At 33.9% G+C, this 19,321-nt stretch overlaps 1 protein-coding gene across 3 annotated transcripts in view; it reads left to right on the top strand.

Moving 5' to 3' along the window:
- CSMD3 (CUB and Sushi multiple domains 3) overlaps positions 1-19,321 on the top strand; it is a gene marked incomplete at both ends in the record, with an annotated part of 670,606 nt that overhangs the window by 376,220 nt on the left and 275,065 nt on the right. For all 3 annotated transcript variants that reach the window (XM_084281281.1, XM_084281280.1, XM_084281279.1), the window contains 4 exons: positions 6,060-6,254; positions 12,392-12,530; positions 15,507-15,694; positions 18,173-18,361. In XM_084281281.1, coding sequence (XP_084137407.1) covers positions 6,060-6,254; positions 12,392-12,530; positions 15,507-15,694; positions 18,173-18,361 — 711 coding nt within the window. The remainder of the gene's footprint in view (positions 1-6,059; positions 6,255-12,391; positions 12,531-15,506; positions 15,695-18,172; positions 18,362-19,321) is intronic.

Raw genomic sequence — 19,321 nt, 5'->3', positions numbered from 1 at the left:
CAGATGATCCCTAATGGCAAGGGATCGAGTGCACCCTCAGTAAGTTTGCAGACAACACCAAGTTAGGGGTGTGTGTCGATCTGCTCGAGGGTAGGAAGGCTCTGCAGGAGGATCTGGATAGGCTGGACCGATGGGCTGAGGTCAACTGCATGAGGTTCGACAAGGCCAAGTGCCGGGTCCTGCACCTGGAGCGCAACGACCCCAAGCAGAGCTACAGGCTGGGAGATGAGTGGTTGGAAAGCTGCCAGGCGGAGAAGGACCTGGGAGTATTGGTGGATAGTTGGCTGAATATGAGCCAGCAGTGTGCTCAGGTGGCCAAGAAGGCCAACAGAGAAAGAAGCAGTGTGGCCAGCAGGTCTAGGGAAGTGATTGTCCCCCTGTACTCGGCTCTGGTGAGGCTGCACCTTGAGTACTGTGTTCAGTTTTGGGCCCCACGCTACAAGAAGGACATCAAGGTGCTCGAAAGAGTCCAGAGAAGGGCGACGAAGCTGGTGAGGGGTCTGGAGAACAAGTCCTACGAGGAGCGGCTGAGGGATCTGAGGTTGTTCAGCCTGGAGAATAGGATGCTCAGGAAGACCTTATCACTCTTTATAAGTACCTTAAAGGAGGCTGTAGTGAGGTGGGGGTTGGTCTGTTCTCCCACGTGCCTGGTGACAGGACGAGGGGGAATGGACTAAAGTTGCACCAGAGGTGTTTTAGGGTAGATATTAGGAAGAACTTCTTTACTGAGAGTGTTGTGAGGCATTGGGACAGGCTGCCCAGGGAGGTGGTTGAGACACCATCCCTGAAGGTCTTTAAAAGATGTTTAGATTTAGATCTTAGTGATATGGTTTAGTGGAGGACTTGTTAGTGTTAGGTCAGAGGTTGGACTCAGTGATCTTGGAGGTCTCTTCCAACCTAGATGATTCTGTGATTTTGTGAATCTCTCCTTTACATACAGCATAACACCTCTACCTCACCTGCCCTGCCTATCCCTCCTTTTTGGTAATCAGATTGCTCTCATGCTTATGTAAAATGTTTGTGTGTTGAGTCTGGCTGCACCATTACAAGGTTAAAAAGAATTCTTAAATACTGTTGTTAGTCACACTGTTTTGGTTTGCTTATATATAGGCTGAAGGTAAATTAATATTATTTATATCCTGATTAATATATTTCTAACTTAAAGCTGTAACAGACACAGGGAGAAAAATTTCTAGACTGCCATTCAGAGCTGCAGCAGTAAATAGCAGTTCTGTCTTTAGAGCTCTGAGTTGTACCTAGCCTTTGGAAAAGAAGCCAGTTATTTCCTGTCTCATTTTATATTGTGTTTAGTTATTTTACATGCTAGTCTAATTATGATATCACTCAATTAGCAATCACATCAAATAAGGTGTTGATAATGCCAAATGGTGGAATTTTATTTTTATGAAGAAGTAACAATACAATATTAATTTTTACCAGTAGTATAATGAAACTCACTCACTCTAAAAAGATTTATTTTAAAGAATTATTTAATATATATGAGCTGTTTAACATATATATGTTTTTATTGAGGGGAAGGTATGTTTAAGCTAGAATGGAAGAGTGTGTGCATTTAACTCTGTACGTAGATATTAACTCTGTTAATATCTACTTACAAAAATACAATATCTACTCTGTTAATATAGATATTAACTCTGTTAATATCTACTTACAAAAGAGAAAATAATTGCAGAAAATGTGTCCAATCTTACTTCAGTAAAAACAGCTGCAGTCTGATAAATTACAGAAGTAATTTCCACAATAAATAGTCGAACACCAAGACAGAATAAAAATGGAATTAATGTAATTTTCTCTTTGTCTTGGCAATTTTAAAACCAAAGTTAATTAAAAACATCAATTTTCTGCTAATACTTCCACTATGTATATATCCAAACCTTTTCAAAGCTATCAGTCTCTTTTTTCTCCTTCAAGAGTAGAAAAAGTATATCACAGAAAAGGTACAACATAATTACTCTTTTCTAAAAATAATGTAAGGTACTAATATAAATAACTTTATTGATAGGTTTCTTAGTTATAGGATAGAGAAGAGTAAAATTGATCTGCTAGTACATGATTTGATTTTTTAATAGCATTTCTCACAAACTGTTTTTATTCCATATTTGTTTTTATTACAGCAACATACGTGGTTTCAGATAATTATTCTTGTTTCAGTAAAATTAAACCTAAATTCAACTTCTGTTGGAAGTAAACAAAAATTGTTTTTTTTTTTTTTCAAATATCTCATTTTAGAATTACTCCAAGTCTTCAACAAATCTGATAACTCATTAGAAATCTTTTAACTGAATTTAAATTTTGGGACAAGCCCACAGAACTGTGTGACATGAAAAATGGATGATACAGAAAATGTTTAAGTAACCGAAGACCTAGCAACTCTAAAAGCTGTGAGTTTCAGCGAGGTCAGATCTGTGTATGGGTTTACTTATATATAGCCTATGTACCGCTGTTGATGTCAAAGAGATGATGAGGCTGGAAGGTGCTTTCTTGGGTAGCACAGAAAATAGGAACATAGCTGCCTGAAATTACATTGGTTTAAGTTACTTTGAACTGCATACTTACTCCTGGCTCATTGCTTCCAGTTTATATCCCAAACCCAGGAGACCTTAATGACATTTCTGTTCTCTTTGAAGTTATTTATAAACTCAGTCATCCCTTAATCTTCCCTCTGATAAGCTAAATGCATTGGACTCGTCAATTTAAGGGAGAACTCTGAACTTTTTATCACATTTGTGACTCTTTTATGAATGCTTCCCACTTTATCTACATCTTTGTTGAATTATGGAGATCAGAACTAGACACACTATCTGAATATAGTCACATAAATTACATCAGTGCAGCTATATAGTTTCTTTGCTTCAGTCTGGATTTTCTAGCTTAGGTCAGGACAGGCAAAATGTGTACATTAATTTCTGTGCAACAGTTGGGCCCTTGTGAAGGTGTATAGATATTTATTGCTTCTCTGACAAAGGACTTAATGCAAAGAAGACCAAAAAGTCAGAAAAATTATCTCTACCTCTCCTTTCTTCACTGGCAGAGGAATGAGTTGTCAGAGGTTTGGGGAAGTGTGTCTGGTCATTTGATTTTTTTTTTTTTTATTTTATTTTCACTCAATCACCTATTATCACTCAATTACTTGAGTGATTTTATCCCAGTAGGCCACGACGTTTACATTCCCAAGCATTGTTTTTATATCCAAAGTCCATGTTATTTTATATCCTTTAGTCCATGTTATTGCAGTGATAGGGTATATCCATCACAAGGAATTTTTGCTGGCACTCCCTCCTGCTAGACTTTTTAGTCTCAGAACTTCCCAGGATAGAATTCCTCACACTGTGTTGTGTGCTACATAGTGGTATGATTTTACAAGTAACATACTGAGTAGCCTATTAGTTGTTTACATTACTTTTAACTTTTTTTTTTTTTTTTTGAAATATCACTTTATTATTTGATATTCTCTTAACTTGGTTGCTCTTTGGTATTTTCCTCTGAAAGAGTTACATATTCCAAAGCCATTGGTAGACATCAGCTAAAACTCTTCGTAGAACGATCTACCAAAACAATTAATCATGCCAGTGGACTATTCCTTTCTGGCCCTATTTCCAAGGACCTTTCAGAGCAGGTTTCAAACCAGATGTTTTGGTTACAGTTAGCTTAATTCCTACCTTCCTGTTTTTTCAGATCTTTGCCATTCCTCCTCTTCACATTTTTTGATGCAAAATGCAGGTTTTAACATCCTTCTGAGTTAATATCGGAGCTGAAAGTACTTCACTGTCACCCTATACTATGTTTACGCTGCATAGCTTTTTTGAGATTCTGCTTAAAATACGAGTGCAAACACAATAGTGGATAAGTAAATGTCAAGAAAGCTGTATCTCCTCTTTACATGTAATATTGCATGAAGAACTTTTCTATTGTTTTCTGATGTATAGATGATGGCTCACATGTCAATATTAAGAATATGCAAATTTGTGCTTTTTCTTTTCAGTTTCAGGCATATCTACTATTACATTTCCACCATCAATCTTTTTAGAATTATAGGCAGGCTGAATACTGAATCAAGTACTGTAACTGCAGCCAGGCCAGGCTAAGAGAGCAACTGTTTTTGGGTAGGCTATCTGTCACTCTGCTGCCTCCCAGAGCCATCCCATGCAGTGCAGTCAGTTCCATGGGAGCAACAGTAGCAGCATAATTCTCAATTCCTGAGCTGAAATATAGAGCAATGAACAGATGTTACAACCTTAATAAGCTGGCGTCGTACATAAGCAAGCTATACCTGGAGATGACTTTTATCTAAATTTGCAGATATCTATTAAAAATCTATCTCTGTGTGGTTGATCTGAAGCTACTAAGAAAAAAGATGCAATCAGTCCTTCACTAACAGTGAGAAGTATGTTTAATGTATTGACAAAAATTTTGTGACCCCAATGGAAAAACTATGGAAAAAAAAAAATGATTGCATCATTTTTGAAAGCTATCCTCCAATGGTAGATAACTATTGAAGCACTATTTTTATTCCCAATATACATGTATGTGTCATTTTCTAAGTCAAAATGTCAATATAGTAATACTTTCTATTGGCTGTTATTATTCAGATAATAACAGCCAATGCTTAATATTAATATTATTAATATTAATATTAATGCTTATTAATGCTTAATAAGATGCTTAATACTTCTGTAATGTAAGATCTGCAAAGTCTTTTTTGTTAACAAGATGCAACTTTAAAAAAGAAAAGTATAATAACAGTTTGCAAATATAACTAACACAAGCAAAAATTGTGTTTTTGGAAATAATTATAGTCTTGCTTCATACAAACTGACTTAACAATTTTAGTAAAAAATATGCTATTTTTTATATACTTTTATATACAGTTTTCTTGAAAGGGAAGAAGGTTGTTTATTCATTTTAAAAGTATTTTGATTTAAAAATCATGTTATAATCTGTATCCTTTCCAGAGCAGTGTAACATTTGCATTCCTTTAATATATAATATTTGTGTAATCAATATTCTTAAAAAAGTAGATATTAATTATAGTAACAATAAGAATAATTAAACATTTCCATTTTATTTTGTGTACTAACATGTTTGGAAGTTCTTCGTATATTTTATTTTTCTGTAAAGAGTATTTTACTACCATAATTATTGTGTGAGTGTCTGTTGAACCTTTTTGAATACTTGCCATTGCAGGAAGCAATCAAAGCATGAAAGCAAACTAATATGAATACCTTGTTTGATTTCAGTTAACAGTAAATTGAATAATTTCCTGGAAATAAAGTGGAACAATTCATTTTTCTTAAATATGTTTTAAGAAATTAATATTTCTTTTTGAATAATGTTTACATTTGGGAAATTTCATGACGTAGCTTGGATACATTTTGTCTAACAGATATATAAGTAAAACTGCAGAAAAATATTGTGAAAAATCATCTTTTTACCATATAGTCCTATTTTCTGCCTGATGTCTCCTTCATATACAGGCATTCTTATGAAGAAATAAGTTTAAATCATCATACCTGAGGAAGGTGGATATTGTGCTTGTGATATCTGTTCCTGCTGAAAAAACATCATTTTTTAAAATCTAAAATTTATGTGCAGCATTCTTTTTACATAAAGCAGGAGAATATAATGGAGAATGAATGCATATCTTTTATTTGGATGATATTGCTGTAAATATGATTTTGCTCACTTCTGATATGAAGATAAATTTGTCTGTTTCCATAGAATCATAGAATGGTTTGGATTTGAAAGAACCTTAAAGATTCCAACCCCCCTCCAATGGGCAGGGACACCTTCCAGTAGACCATGTTACTCAAAAACCAACCTTCCCAAAGATGGGGCATCCACAATTTTTCTGGGCAACCTGTTCCAGTTTTTGTACTAGTGTATATTTTTTGCTGTTGGCCAAGCTTTACTTCCCTATTGTTTGGTTTTACTAACAGAGTAAAATTCTGACAAATTACTTGCAAAAATTATAACACTATTTACCCTCTCTCCTTCCTTCCCCTGCCTTTCTTTTTTTTTTTTTTTTACCTTTTACACAGCATTTGGACATAACGAGTGCCCTGATCCTGGAGTACCAATCAATGCCCGGCGTTTTGGTGACAATTTTCAGTTGGGGAGTTCAATTTCTGTTATCTGTGAGGAAGGATTTATCAAAACACAGGGAACTGAAACAATTACTTGCATGTTAGTGGATGGAAAAGTAATGTGGAGTGGACCTATTCCTAAGTGTGGAGGTATGTATAATATTTCTTTCTGATTCATGAAGACTCAGTGTAATGTCTTTTAAGTTGCCACTAAAGGGAATTCAAACTTTTGGTAATGGATAGCAGAAGGCTCCTGTAATACCAACTCCATAATAAGGAGTCTAGTGAGGCACCACAGTACACCAACAATATTCATGTCTTCATTTTTAAATTCCAGTCCCATCAGTATCCTGATCAGCTTAGTCAATATATAGGAGAAAGAAATAGCAGGAAAGAAAATCACTGTTTTCACTGAATCTGACAGAAATATATTGAAGATTTCTGTTCCTCAGTTTCCAAATATAAATATCTAAGTTCAATTTGCCACTCGGTATTTAGTCAAGAAGTTTGTCCTTCAATTTCTTTTTTTTGTTGTTGTTTGTTTGTTTTTCAGTTATTTTCACCCAGTTTCATTTAGAAGGTTTTCTTCAGAACACAACTATTAACTTCTGACTTCAGACAGATAAATGATTTTAAATAGTGAGCACTCAGTGCCATATTAGATTAGAATGCAGAAGTTGATCTTTTTTCAGATCTTGGGCAATGGTATTTTATACCATTAGAGAGGTCTTAGTTGTCTGTTGCTCCACTTATGTTTCTTCTATCCACATAGCCTCTGGAAGATTCTCTTGACAATTGATCTTTCTCATTAAAGAAATTAAGTACTTCCTGTACATCACAAACTCTAAAACAATGTTAAGCATATTTCTGTGTACTTTTTTATACTAAGAGGTACAAAAATATAAACTTTGCTTCATTACATTTCCTTTTATTTTAAGATCTTTTCACCTCTTAAAAAATATGATTTGATCAACGATGATACGTGATTTATAAAGTCTGTTGCATTTTATATTAAATAAAAGCTTAGTTCAGATTTCCACTATTGAACTGCCTTCCTAACAAAATTTTCTTAATTTTAATATATGAATGTGACTCCTTATAATATTCATATCCATTTAACTTTAAGTTGATGGGTCAGTTTCCCTAGATGATACACAGTCGTGGACCTTACTTTATTATGATGTTATGGAGCCGTTTAACATTGCTAATAAAATACTTAAAATAATAGGAATATTTTTAAATGTCTGTCTCTACACTGGAGTCTGAACCATACATTCTAAATGGTTCAGATGGTTCAAATGGTCTGAGACTCTAGATGGAGCATAGACTGGAATCCTAAGGGTTCGGAAGCTGGTATATTTGAATTAAGTGTATTTATCTACTGCAGAATTAGGTATATTTTTAAGATTGAAGATACAACTTGAAGACAAATGAATCTAATTTTAAGCTATTAGTGTAATTAATTTGGTCCGATGGGATGTTTTGAATTTTTATTGACTTCATAACACAATGACATTTTATATAAGCTCAAGTCTGCTTGCCCTTCACACATCTCATAATTTCATTGTCATACATACCAAGTCAAATACACGAACTCAACATGCTGACCAGGAGATACTGAATGTGACTAATGTGAAGTTTTTTCTTCACTGCAGAAATGTCTTCTGTTACAGTATATAGGAGAGAACCATATAATAATCAATATGGTACAGGTGGGTAGGGTCAGCATACTCATTTGTCAGGGCAATATGCCTGATGCACCAACAGGCAGGCTTTGCCACAGCCTCTGTTGGGGCCTCCCCCCAACCTGTCCATGGCCCAGGACCCCATTTCAGCTCAGCCTGGGGCTGTCAGTCCCTGCCCTTTCAACTCCTGGTTCATCATTCATCCGATAGTCACTTGAATGTCACCAGACCCATTTTCTGTCACCAACCTAGTCCTGCTCACCTTGCTCAAATCATAGAATCATAGAATACCCCAAGCTGGAAGGGAACCACAAGGATCACTGAGTCCAACTTCTGGCTCCACACAGGTCTTCCCAAAAATTCAGACCATATGACTGAGATCATAGTCCAAACATTTTTTAAGCTCCAACAGGCTTGGTGCCATGGCTATGTCCTTGGAGAGCCTGTTCCAGTGCATGACCACCCTCTCAATGAAGAACCTCTTCCTTATATCCAGCCTGAACCTCCCCTGTTGCAGCTTGACTCCATTTCCTCGGGTCCTATCATGGGTCACCAGCAAGAATAGATCAGAGCCTGCCCCTCCACTCCCCCTCGTGAGGAAGCTGTAGACTGTGATGAGGTCTCCTCTCAGCCTTCTCTTTTCCAGGCTGAACAAACCAAGTGAACTCAGCCGTTCCTCATATGTCTTCCCCTCTAGGCCCTTCACCATCTTAGTAGTTCTCTGGATGCTCTTCAATAGTTTCACATCCTTTTTTTACTGTGGTGCCCAAAACTGCACACAGTACTTGAGGTGAGGCCACACCAGTGCAGAGTAGAGCGGGAGAATCACTTCCCTCAACCGACTAGCAATGTCATTCATTAGATGCACTAGATGGAGCGCAATGATGCTGTGTTGGTGAGGGCACTAACTGCCTCTATATGTGTCATCACCCTTGGCTCCTATCTTCATTTACCTAGCAGAGGAGTCCTGATTTTGTGATTCCACTATGCATTTACATGTGAGATTCATGTCCCTGTGTCTTTCATCCTCCTTGTGTGAGAGTCATGCGAAGGACTTTCACATAATCTCTTGTAATATAGTCCAGTTACACATGGACTGCAACTCTACTCTTAGTCTACCTGCATAACCCCTGTAATGCTTACAGTGAGAAGATAAATTCCAAAATTTATTTTGGAAAATAAAATAAAATTTAAAAAAATGTCTAGAACTGTGAACCTACGAAGTATTCTGTTCACTGATTAGTCTGTCATCAAAGTTTTCCTCATACTCATGCATAGAAGTTTCCTGACTCAACTGCCATACCTTAGTATGCAAGGAAATAGATATAAATAGAAATGGATTTGTGGGAATTCATAGATCAGGCTGTCTATTTTTTGGTAATTTGCATAAGCTTGTGTTTGATAAAGATATTCTGTTTTATGACAAACACTGGTTATAGTATATTTCTGGTATTTTATTTTTAACCCACTGACAGTGGGTATAAATCTGCCAGCCACAGAACTGGAAGAAAGAACAGGGACTAAAACTCAATGCAAAAAAAAAAAAAAAAAAAAAAAAGATGGGGAAACTGTTATTTGGCAAGATACCTGGAGAATTTTAATCTCTGAAAAACAAAACTCTTTAAGAGAGAAGAAGATAAGCCCAGTCACCCACGTATTCTGAAGGGCAGGATTCTTGGATCTGGGAAATCAGCATGTGATAGTAAATGTCAGATAAAGAATTTGCACTGAAGACATCAGGAACAGCCATAATCATGGGAAGGACAAGCAGGATTTTCTTTAAACAATAGAAAAAACAACAAAAACATCAAAGCAAAACTATTATGTTAGATCCCAAATACAAAGAGAAATCATAGTGAATTTACCCAATCAAAGAGATATGTATTATTTCAAATGTAATATTTGTAGAATCATTTTTTGTAAAAGAGTTCTTTTCTGTTTTCCAAATATAATCTTTAACAGTTCAATGTAAATTTAGTGATAAAGTGGAGCTTTGCACAAATTTAGCAATACTACGTGCCAACTATGGTAGTACACTAGCTCAGGATAAGACCATCTGGTATTACTCTTGTTAGTATATTTTGTAGTATATTGGCTCCATATGTATTTTGGATAAGTAGTTATATACAATAAAATGTAGGGATGATTAATGTTTTAATGCTAACCTTACAACTGTAAGTGTTGATGTAATTCTTAGTTTAAATACTGTATGTTTGACTGATAGTGTTTGATGAAGGTAGTTTGACAAAAGGACCTTAAGGTGAAAGTTAAGAAATGATATTTTAAGATAGGGAGGGGTTTGGACTGGGGAGACTAAAACTCTATAATTGCATATTTAGAGATGTTTGCAGAATTGTTAGTTCCGAACTTTAAATTTTATATAGCTTTTAGAATATATATATATTTTTTTTCATACAGTAGGAGAAAGAAGGGATATTATGTCCTTAAAAATATAAAATGCTTCATTACAACAGTTCATCATTTCAATACAGGACCCTGGTAATTTCCTGAGAAAAACAGAGATCAGATATTTATGTCATAATTCATGATCTTCAATTTGAAGGTGTGTCAAATGGAACAAAATTAAAACATTTTTGTCATGGAGAAGTACAGAATAATTTAGACAATAGCATGTACAGTGCTGCTTCATTAAAATGAGCAGCAAAAATACAGAGAATATGAGGTGTCTAAGCAAAAAAAAAAAAAAAAAAGTAAGAAATTGTCATTTAAAAAAAAAAATCACTGTTTAGTAAAGAGACTTACTGACTTGCCAACAATACAGTAAGATGTATAAAATGTCGCACATTTCTTTTCATCATTGTGTAGCCCTGTATGCATAAAGAATGAATTGAAAGAGTGCTGAAACTTTATAGTTCAGCATTCTTTTCCCCAAAAGTTTCTGCCCTCTAACTGGATACTTACATGATACTAGTAATAATAAACAAAATAAGTAAGTAAATAAAAAAAATAAATAAATATGTCTTCTGACAATTAAGTACATAAATAGCTTTATGGATGATGGGCCAGAGTCTACCCTCAGTAAGTTTACGGATGACATGAAGCTGGAAGTGGCTGATAGTTTGTGCTGCCATCCAGAGGGACCTCACCAGGCTGGAAAAAATGGGAATACAAAAATCTACAGAAGTTCAACAAGGAGAAGTGGAAAGTCCTGTCCTCAGGGATGAACAACATCAGGCACCAGTACATGCTGGAGGCCATCCAGCTTTTCTGCCTGGCAGAAAAGAAAATGGATACCAGGTTGAACATGAGTCAGCTATGTACACCCACCACAAAGAAGGTTAATGGTATCCTAGGCTGCATTAGGCAACATTTTGCCAGCAGTTCAAAGGGGATGATCCTTCTCCACTATTTCATCAACGATAAGGCTCTCTCTCTAGAGAGACATGGACATGCTGGAAGGTATCTAACAAAGGGCCACTGACTGAGATGATGAAGGATGCATCATTTGATGACTGGAGCATCTCTCCTATACGGAAAGTCTGAAAGAGCTGGGACTGTTCAGCCTGGAGAAGAGGAAAATCAGGGTGGATCGGACCACTATCTAAAAATACCTAGAGGGAGGGTGCAAAAAAGGATGGAGCCAGATTCTGTTTGGTAGTGCCCAGTGACAGAACAAGAGGCAATGGGCACAAACTGAAACACAGGAGGTTCTGTCTGAACATCAGGAAGCACTTTACTGTCAAGGCAGAACACTGGCACAGGTTTACCAGAGAATTTTGGATCTCCTCCTGGGAGATCTTCAGAAACCATCTGGACCTGCTCATGGGCAACCTGCTCTAGGTGACACTTCGAGCAGGAATGCAGACATCTCTGCAAGACCTACAGCTGTGGAGATTATTCCTGTAATTAATGCATTATTAAGCCATTAAAAAACTTTGAATATGATTATCAGATACTTTGTTTTTAGTTATGTTTTAATAGCTTATCTTTGCTTACTATTAGAGAGAAATAGTACATACTGTTTCTAATAGTTCTGTTTGACTATGGATATTTTACAACATTTAAAATGTATTTGCCAAATGCTTCAAAAATATTAGCTAATCTTGTAAAAATGATTAAGTATATTTGTTTCAGGAACATGGAATTTGAACTGCCAACCTGACAAATAAAATGCATGTAGTCTCACAGTGGATCCATGTCAAAGCTGAAATGACATTTTACTAATTTCAAGCTTAATATTCAACGGAAACTTTTGCATAGTTTTTTTGTTTGTTTGTTTGTTTTTGATTCTCTGTGCTCATAATTAAAAGCAGAAACAATCCCAGGTTTTAAACACTGTGTTTTGCTCTATGTCCTTTATTACAGTAAAATGTATCGTAGCTGTAAAAATACAGTATAAAAGCTTATGTCATCACTTTCTGAGCAATGTTAATTTTATCTTAATTCAGTTCTTTATCTATAATTCAGTCCTCTCCATCTGATTCCAAACCCTGCAGAGTCTGTCAGCTTCAAGTCTTCTTGCATCTTCCTGCAGCTGGATTTTTTAAATTTAAGTATACATATGCTATAATGAAATTGGTAATGGTAAATTACTTATCATAAGTTTGTGTTATTATACCTTTGTCTTTGTTTTATTTTTAGCTCCATGTGGTGGGCATTTTTCATCTCCCAGTGGAGTAATCCTCTCTCCAGGCTGGCCTGGGTATTATAAAGACTCCTTGAATTGTGAGTGGGTGATAGAAGCTGAACCAGGACACTCTATCAAAATTACATTTGAAAGGTCTTGGCTAATATTTTTCTTATTTAATATATATATATATATATTTTTTTTTATCAGAAGCAATAGTTTATTAGCTCTATCATAAACTTAATTTTCACTTTTTCTGAAATCAAGTAATTGTATTGTTGGGTAGAATTTTCCAAAACATATTAGTGCCTGCAGAGCATGAATTTTATCTTCAATGTAAATTTCACTTCAGTGAACTAAAAAGCTTTTGAAATTCCTACCTTTTGTATATATTGAAGTCTGTCTGCCCTAGTTAATAGCTTGGTCTCTTTATAAAGATTAACATGTTCAATTTGCTTGTAAATGTGTTATTGTGATGAATTATACTTATGAAGCCATTTTCTTTTTCTCAAATGTGTGAAATCTTCAACTCTGAGAATCCGAATTAACAGTCATAACTGAATTAAATACTTTATTATTTTTTTTTTTAATCCATCATGAATATTTACGAGGTCATCTGATCTGTTTTTCTGAAAGGAGTGGTGCTTGCAGGATGCAATTACAGTTTCCCCAAATTACTGCAGCAGTTCACTTCTCCTATGTTTTGCCTGTTACATCCCTTCCTGATTCAAAGGAACGAAACATGTTAGGAGCCTTAAATCTAATAGTAGCAAGTTGTGGGTGTTGAATCTAAACTCATTATGAGAAAGCAAAATATGAAATGTAATTAAAAAAAATCCATACGTTCTACATATTTTAAGCATGTTCTAGATTATTCTTAATTGTAAATATTAAGAAATTAGATTATGATCCAGGAAAAAAAAAAAAGTCTTTTGAAAAGTTATATGCACAAATATCATTCAAGTACTTCTCAGTTGCTATATATACTGCATCTTCTGACTGGTCCTGGTCACATTCAATCTGAAGAGAAGATACTGCTCCATTTTAATACAATTTCAAATTCATTTTAAGCAGGATATGGAAGTAAGGATCTTCTGTAAGAAAAAAATATATATATCATTGTGATAGGTTTAAAAGCTTTTTTTTTTCTTATTTTTTTTTTTCCCCCTGTATGTACTATTGTGTTCCTATGACGTGAAGCCTGACACACAGGTAGAAAAAGAAAGAGAACTACAGACAGAGAATAATGGCTATTTCTTTTAGTGCTTTCCAGGAGTTCGTAAGGACTTTTTCATTGTTTGCTTCAGGACTGTTAATAAATAGTGTGATAAGTTTACTCCTTTTACACAGTCATAGCTATGATAATCTGTTGGATTTCTGTTGTAAGTCAGTAGTTATGCAGGCTGAGTTGAAATGATGAAAGTGAGAAATGTGAGTGCCATTCTTCATTGTAATGAAGTGTTTATCATGAAGCCTAATTATGAGCCTTTAAATGCTAGGGATGTTAATCAGCAAACTACTGATTGGAGCACTAGTCACATTTGACTAATGAGAATACACTCTGTGTTTGGGTATTCTGCTTATATCCTGACACCACAGAGTTGGCAGGTTGTCTCAAAAACAAAAATGCATGTTATAAATATTAGAGCAGCTTTAGCTGTTCAAATAAGATAAAAAAGTGTGCATCTCCTTCTGTATTAAAGTTTGTTTCACTCCTGTCTGTTTGACTGAACGTTGGAAAGTCCTCCATAAGAATAGACTTAACACAGCAATGAAGGCATCCAGGTTAATTTAAGATTAGTGGCTTATTAAGGAGGAAGAACACTGTAGTCTGACAGAAGCAAAGAGTATTTTTGATTTAGAAACATTCTGAGCTCATGTGGGAACTAGCCAAAAAAAACCCAAAACATTCATTTCCCCTAAATTTTCAGCTGTCTGGCTTCTAGGCTTATCCTGCTTTATTTTTTCAACTCCCTAATATTTTATTTCTTTACACTCTTTTTATGTTATTTCATATGATCAGAACAGAAATAAAAGAAAACATGTTCTGGAGGTTTAATATGGTTTCTCTTCTTTTGCCAGACTCCTTTAGATTTTAGGTTAAGGTTCCTGGGACAAAAATCTCAAAACAGAGTTCTTCAGTACATTGTTGTTAGTCATTCTGTTCCTTGAATGGATTTCACAAAGCTGAATTAGGCATCTAAGTGAATCAGAGGGAGAGTTAGGAATATCTGAAAGATCCTGTTGTTAATGTTTTTCTTTCTAATGCTGGAAGGGTTTTTCAGTAATTCATCAGAGAGTCTATTAAAGCAATATGATTAATGTAAGATCTATCACTGCAAGAGGGAAACTGCTGTCAAAATAACAAACAGAGGTTTGGGACTGGTGATACCATCAAAACCAAGAACAAGGAGGTATCTAGCAGCATTGTCATACTCTGTTTTTTCTTGACAAAGACAGCACACATGCAGATTGCAAAGAGACATTTCACTTTGTAATGCTTTCTAAATAATATTTGTTTATTTATTTATTTATTTATTTACCTAACTTCTGCCACTACTTTGCACTGAGCCTTGACTCGCACAAAGTGACAGGAGTCTCAAAGAGGCTTTAAGTTCTATCCCTGCTTATAGGCAATTTTGAGGGTAGGTGGTCAGAGTATGATTTTTGGTAATATAAAGTACTTTGATGATATTTGTGCCAAATGGAATAGATACAATACAGGAACACATAAACCTATTCTCTATATCATTTACTTTATTTTTCCATAAATGAAAATCATTATGTGATATAAAATAGTGTGTGGAAGTAATATTAATCTCTGCTAGCAAGCCAGGATTTTTTTTATTATTCTTCTAAAAGTTTCTTACTTTTGTTTACTTTTCTGCAACACAAACCTGCTCAAGGAGTTAAAACTTATTTCTCATCTTACCAGGACACAAACCTGAAATGTGATTATTGTATTAATTATGTAATAATAAAATTGATATTGTAAAGTAGATATGTGGAGAAATAATTAAAATATTATAGTCAGGAAAGAAGCATAGTTTTAAAAACATGACACACTTGCTATGTGTTTGTTTTACCTGTTTCTTATATTTGTACCTATGGATGTTTCCTCAATTCCAGATTTCAGACAGAACTCAATTATGATGTTTTGGAAGTTCACGATGGACCTAATTTATTATCTCCACTTTTGGGATCCTACAATGGTACTCAGGTCCCACAATTCCTATTTAGCAGTAGCAATTTCATTTATCTCCTCTTTACAACTGACAACAGCCGTTCTAACAATGGATTCAAGATTCATTATGAAAGTAAGTCATTGTGAACCGTGTGATTTGATTTCCTCTTCTCTGCTTATCATGGGCATAAATATATAAATGTCTAAATGCTCTGCCTTTGGTAGATTGCTGAGTCAGGCCTCTTATTTTTTTTCAAATTCAATAAGATTTGGTGATATTAAACTGCAGAACAATGCATAGTAATTTCACTTAATGTCATTACTGTAGTGCTCTGTGCTTTAAGAATCAGAAAATAAGAATGGCACATAAATGCCTTTCTTCTGGATGTTGCTATTATGTCTTGTTTTTCTTACCTTTTATATAATGTATTTTTGTATGTATAAGACTGCATAAAATCAGTAAAATTACGAAATTCTAAAGCAAATGTCTGAATTACTGTCCTGACTGATGGATCTGAAATTCTGAAGCTAATAGGAAATGTGATTTACATTAATGAGTGGAAAAAATCAATTACCGAATTGCACGATTATGGATTTTTAGGGATCTAAAAACCCATATGTGATTTGTTGATTATAAATCTTATGTAGAAGTATTCATTTTCCCTTATATTATATTATATATTATAATATATATAATATATTATAATATATATAATATAGTAATATAAACTACACTGTAGAAAGTATCAGTAAGATTTTGTATTTTTATGAATGCTTAAAATTGACGTAACTTGCTATATTATCATGTCATTTACTTTTTGTTTTTCTAAATATATGTTTGTTTTACCAAAATATATTTTAATGTGAAAAATAGTTTTTGTAATTACTGTCATCAAGAACACATTGTTATCAATTTCTATTTCATACTTGTTGGGACTACCACCAAGGAATTTTCAGATGTTCCTAATTTCTTGCCATATTTTTGACCATTCACATTATTTATGATCACTAATGTTAAGGATATTAAATATAATATCCTTTCATTTGCCTTTCCTTTGCCTCTTACAATTTTGGCTGCTTTGAACTCCATTAAATGCACAGTTCTGGCATTTTATCCCAGCAAATCTACTGTTTCAAAATTCTTTACTGTCTCAGCCTTCACTGAGTACTTCACTCAGTACTTCCATGTTCATCATCAACATTGTGGAGAATTAATGATTTTGTTAAGTTCTCATCAATATGAAATGTGAGGGATAGCTATCCTTACACATTAGGAAAAATAGATTAACGCTCCCAGTAAAGACCATTTAATTCTTAAAATAATTGGCTAACTGTATAATGCTTAATGGTAGAAATTACACTTCAGGAATGTGAACAGCAAAAAGAGGAAAGCTGCACTTACTAGAAGTACCTTTATATCTACTCTTTTAATTAACTAAATTTTGAAGGGGAACCTGAATATTTTTTCAAATGTATGAATTCTTCAATTTCATTATAAAATGCATTTTCATTAAAATTGATCCCCATTCCAGAGTTCTACTTTAAACTTGTGAAGAATAAAAGTGCAGTGCACTATATTCAGTTTATATTATACTATACTTTATACTATAGTTTTTACTATACTATATTCAGTTTATATAGGAGAATTCTAAAAATATGCATCTTTAATAATTTTTACACTATATAAGCTATTTCTAGTAGCTTTTCTGCTTACCATAATCTGTTTATGTACAGACATTTAATATACATGTTATTTTTGTTCAATTTTTATTGCTTCTTTGTGTTTTGCTTCCAGTACAGTGCAATTCTGTTTTCCTCTTTCTGGATTATAATAATGCTAAATGATTCAGTGTTTTTCTCTTCAGCAATCCTATTGAAAGCTGATATCTTTTTTGTTTGTGTTTTTTTTATGCTTTTTTTTTTTCTTTTTCCACACTGTATTATTATTTTTTTATATATTATTATTATTTTAAGGAAGGATATCCTTTGTGTACGAATTTTTGTAGAAGGAGAAAACACCCAGAAGATCCTACACCAACTGTTTCTTCTAATTTGTTAACTCTCAGTAACATTCCTAGAGTTTTTTGTTCTTTTTTTCCCCAAATTCTTTCATAATGAAGTTAGTATTCTCAATGGGAAATAATGTAAAAGGTTTAATTTTTTAGCACATACAAATATTCTCTGTATCAAGTCAACTTATCTTTACTTCTTTTTCTGCATTTTTTTTTGTTTCCCCAATATCTCACATATCAAAGAACATGAGATTTGAAAATAATTTATGTAAAAATAATTTCTGTAAATCAATGCATAACATTACTGAGATAGGATCAACATAAATTTACACTAAATTCTGCAATGTTTTTTGTCTGCAATATCAGCAGAATGCAATTCATTGGCTATAATGGCCTACAGTGGTAACACAGAGAAACAAATGTCAAGGATAAATCACTGAAAATGCTTTATAATTGCTTTATAAATCACTGAAAATGCTTTATAGAACTTTCCCCCACACCACCCTATTACAGAGAATTACTTAGACAAACAAACAAACAAGCAAATTGGTTAGAATTTATTTATTTATTTATTTATTTATTCATTTATTATAATCTAGGTGTAACTGTTAATACTTACTCTTGCTTGGATCCTGGCATACCAGTGCATGGACGCCGTTATGGACATGACTTCTCTATAGGATCAACTGTCTCATTTAGTTGTGATCCAGGTTATAGGCTAAGTCATGAGGAGCCTTTGCTGTGTGAGAAAAATCACTGGTGGAGTCACCCACTCCCTACTTGTGATGGTAAGAGTGAATGGTTAAAATAAATTGTACCTTAAAATTTACACATTTTGCCAAAATATTAGTCAAATGACTTAAATGGAACTTAAAAATCCTCTAATTTTAACAAAAAAATATAGTTGGATGAAATGAAGATTATATATTGTGATATATTGTGATATATATGATGTGATATTTAGTAATAAATGTCTATGATGTAAAAATGGTTGGACCTTGGAGGTCTTTTCCAACCTTAATGATTCTATGATTCTATAATTCTTTAAATTGGAAGATTATTGAAGATATGTATACCTGAATATATGTTACCATGGACTAACTGATTACCTGTTAGTTCAAGGCATGTAAGGCTAATGCGCATCTTCTTGCAAAGAAGTTGTTACAAACTACACATATTTGTGGTTGGATATCCGTCTTTGGTGTTGATATACAAAACATGAGATGAGGTTTATTTCTACCTGACTCAAAAACTGCATTTTTTCCAGTTTGATGTTGATCACTGTGTTCCTAATTTGTTAACAAAACTTGTCACCCTTAAATTACTGTAAGAACTGATTAGTGCCACATGATATTCGATGTTTGTGCTTATGATTGTTAAACGCAACAAAAATGGTATCAAGTAACTTTTTTTTTATTTCACATATTTCGGAGTTGCCAGCATGTCATTACGGAATCTGCTTGAAAAATTAATAATTTCTGAGAATTATTGATTTTATGACATTTTTCCTCTTAGGATAATATAATTTATATTTAATATTAAGAAAGTATATTCTGTTTATTAAGGTGTATATTTAGTTGTTTTCTTCTCAAAATAAATATTTTCCTTTGAATATGGAACATGCTTTTCTGATGATAAAAATATTGTCAGGAATAATTCACCCAATTAATTCTAAGGTAGCATTTATTAAAAAAATAATCTACTGAATACATAAATTCTATGTAAAGCATGTGATAATCTATATTCCT

This window comes from Netta rufina, assembly GCF_964035555.1.
Source record: "Netta rufina genome assembly, chromosome: 2".
NCBI lineage: Eukaryota > Metazoa > Chordata > Aves > Anseriformes > Anatidae > Netta > Netta rufina.
The sequence above is the reverse complement of the archived record's forward strand: the minus strand, read 5'-3'. Positions and strand labels throughout refer to the sequence as shown.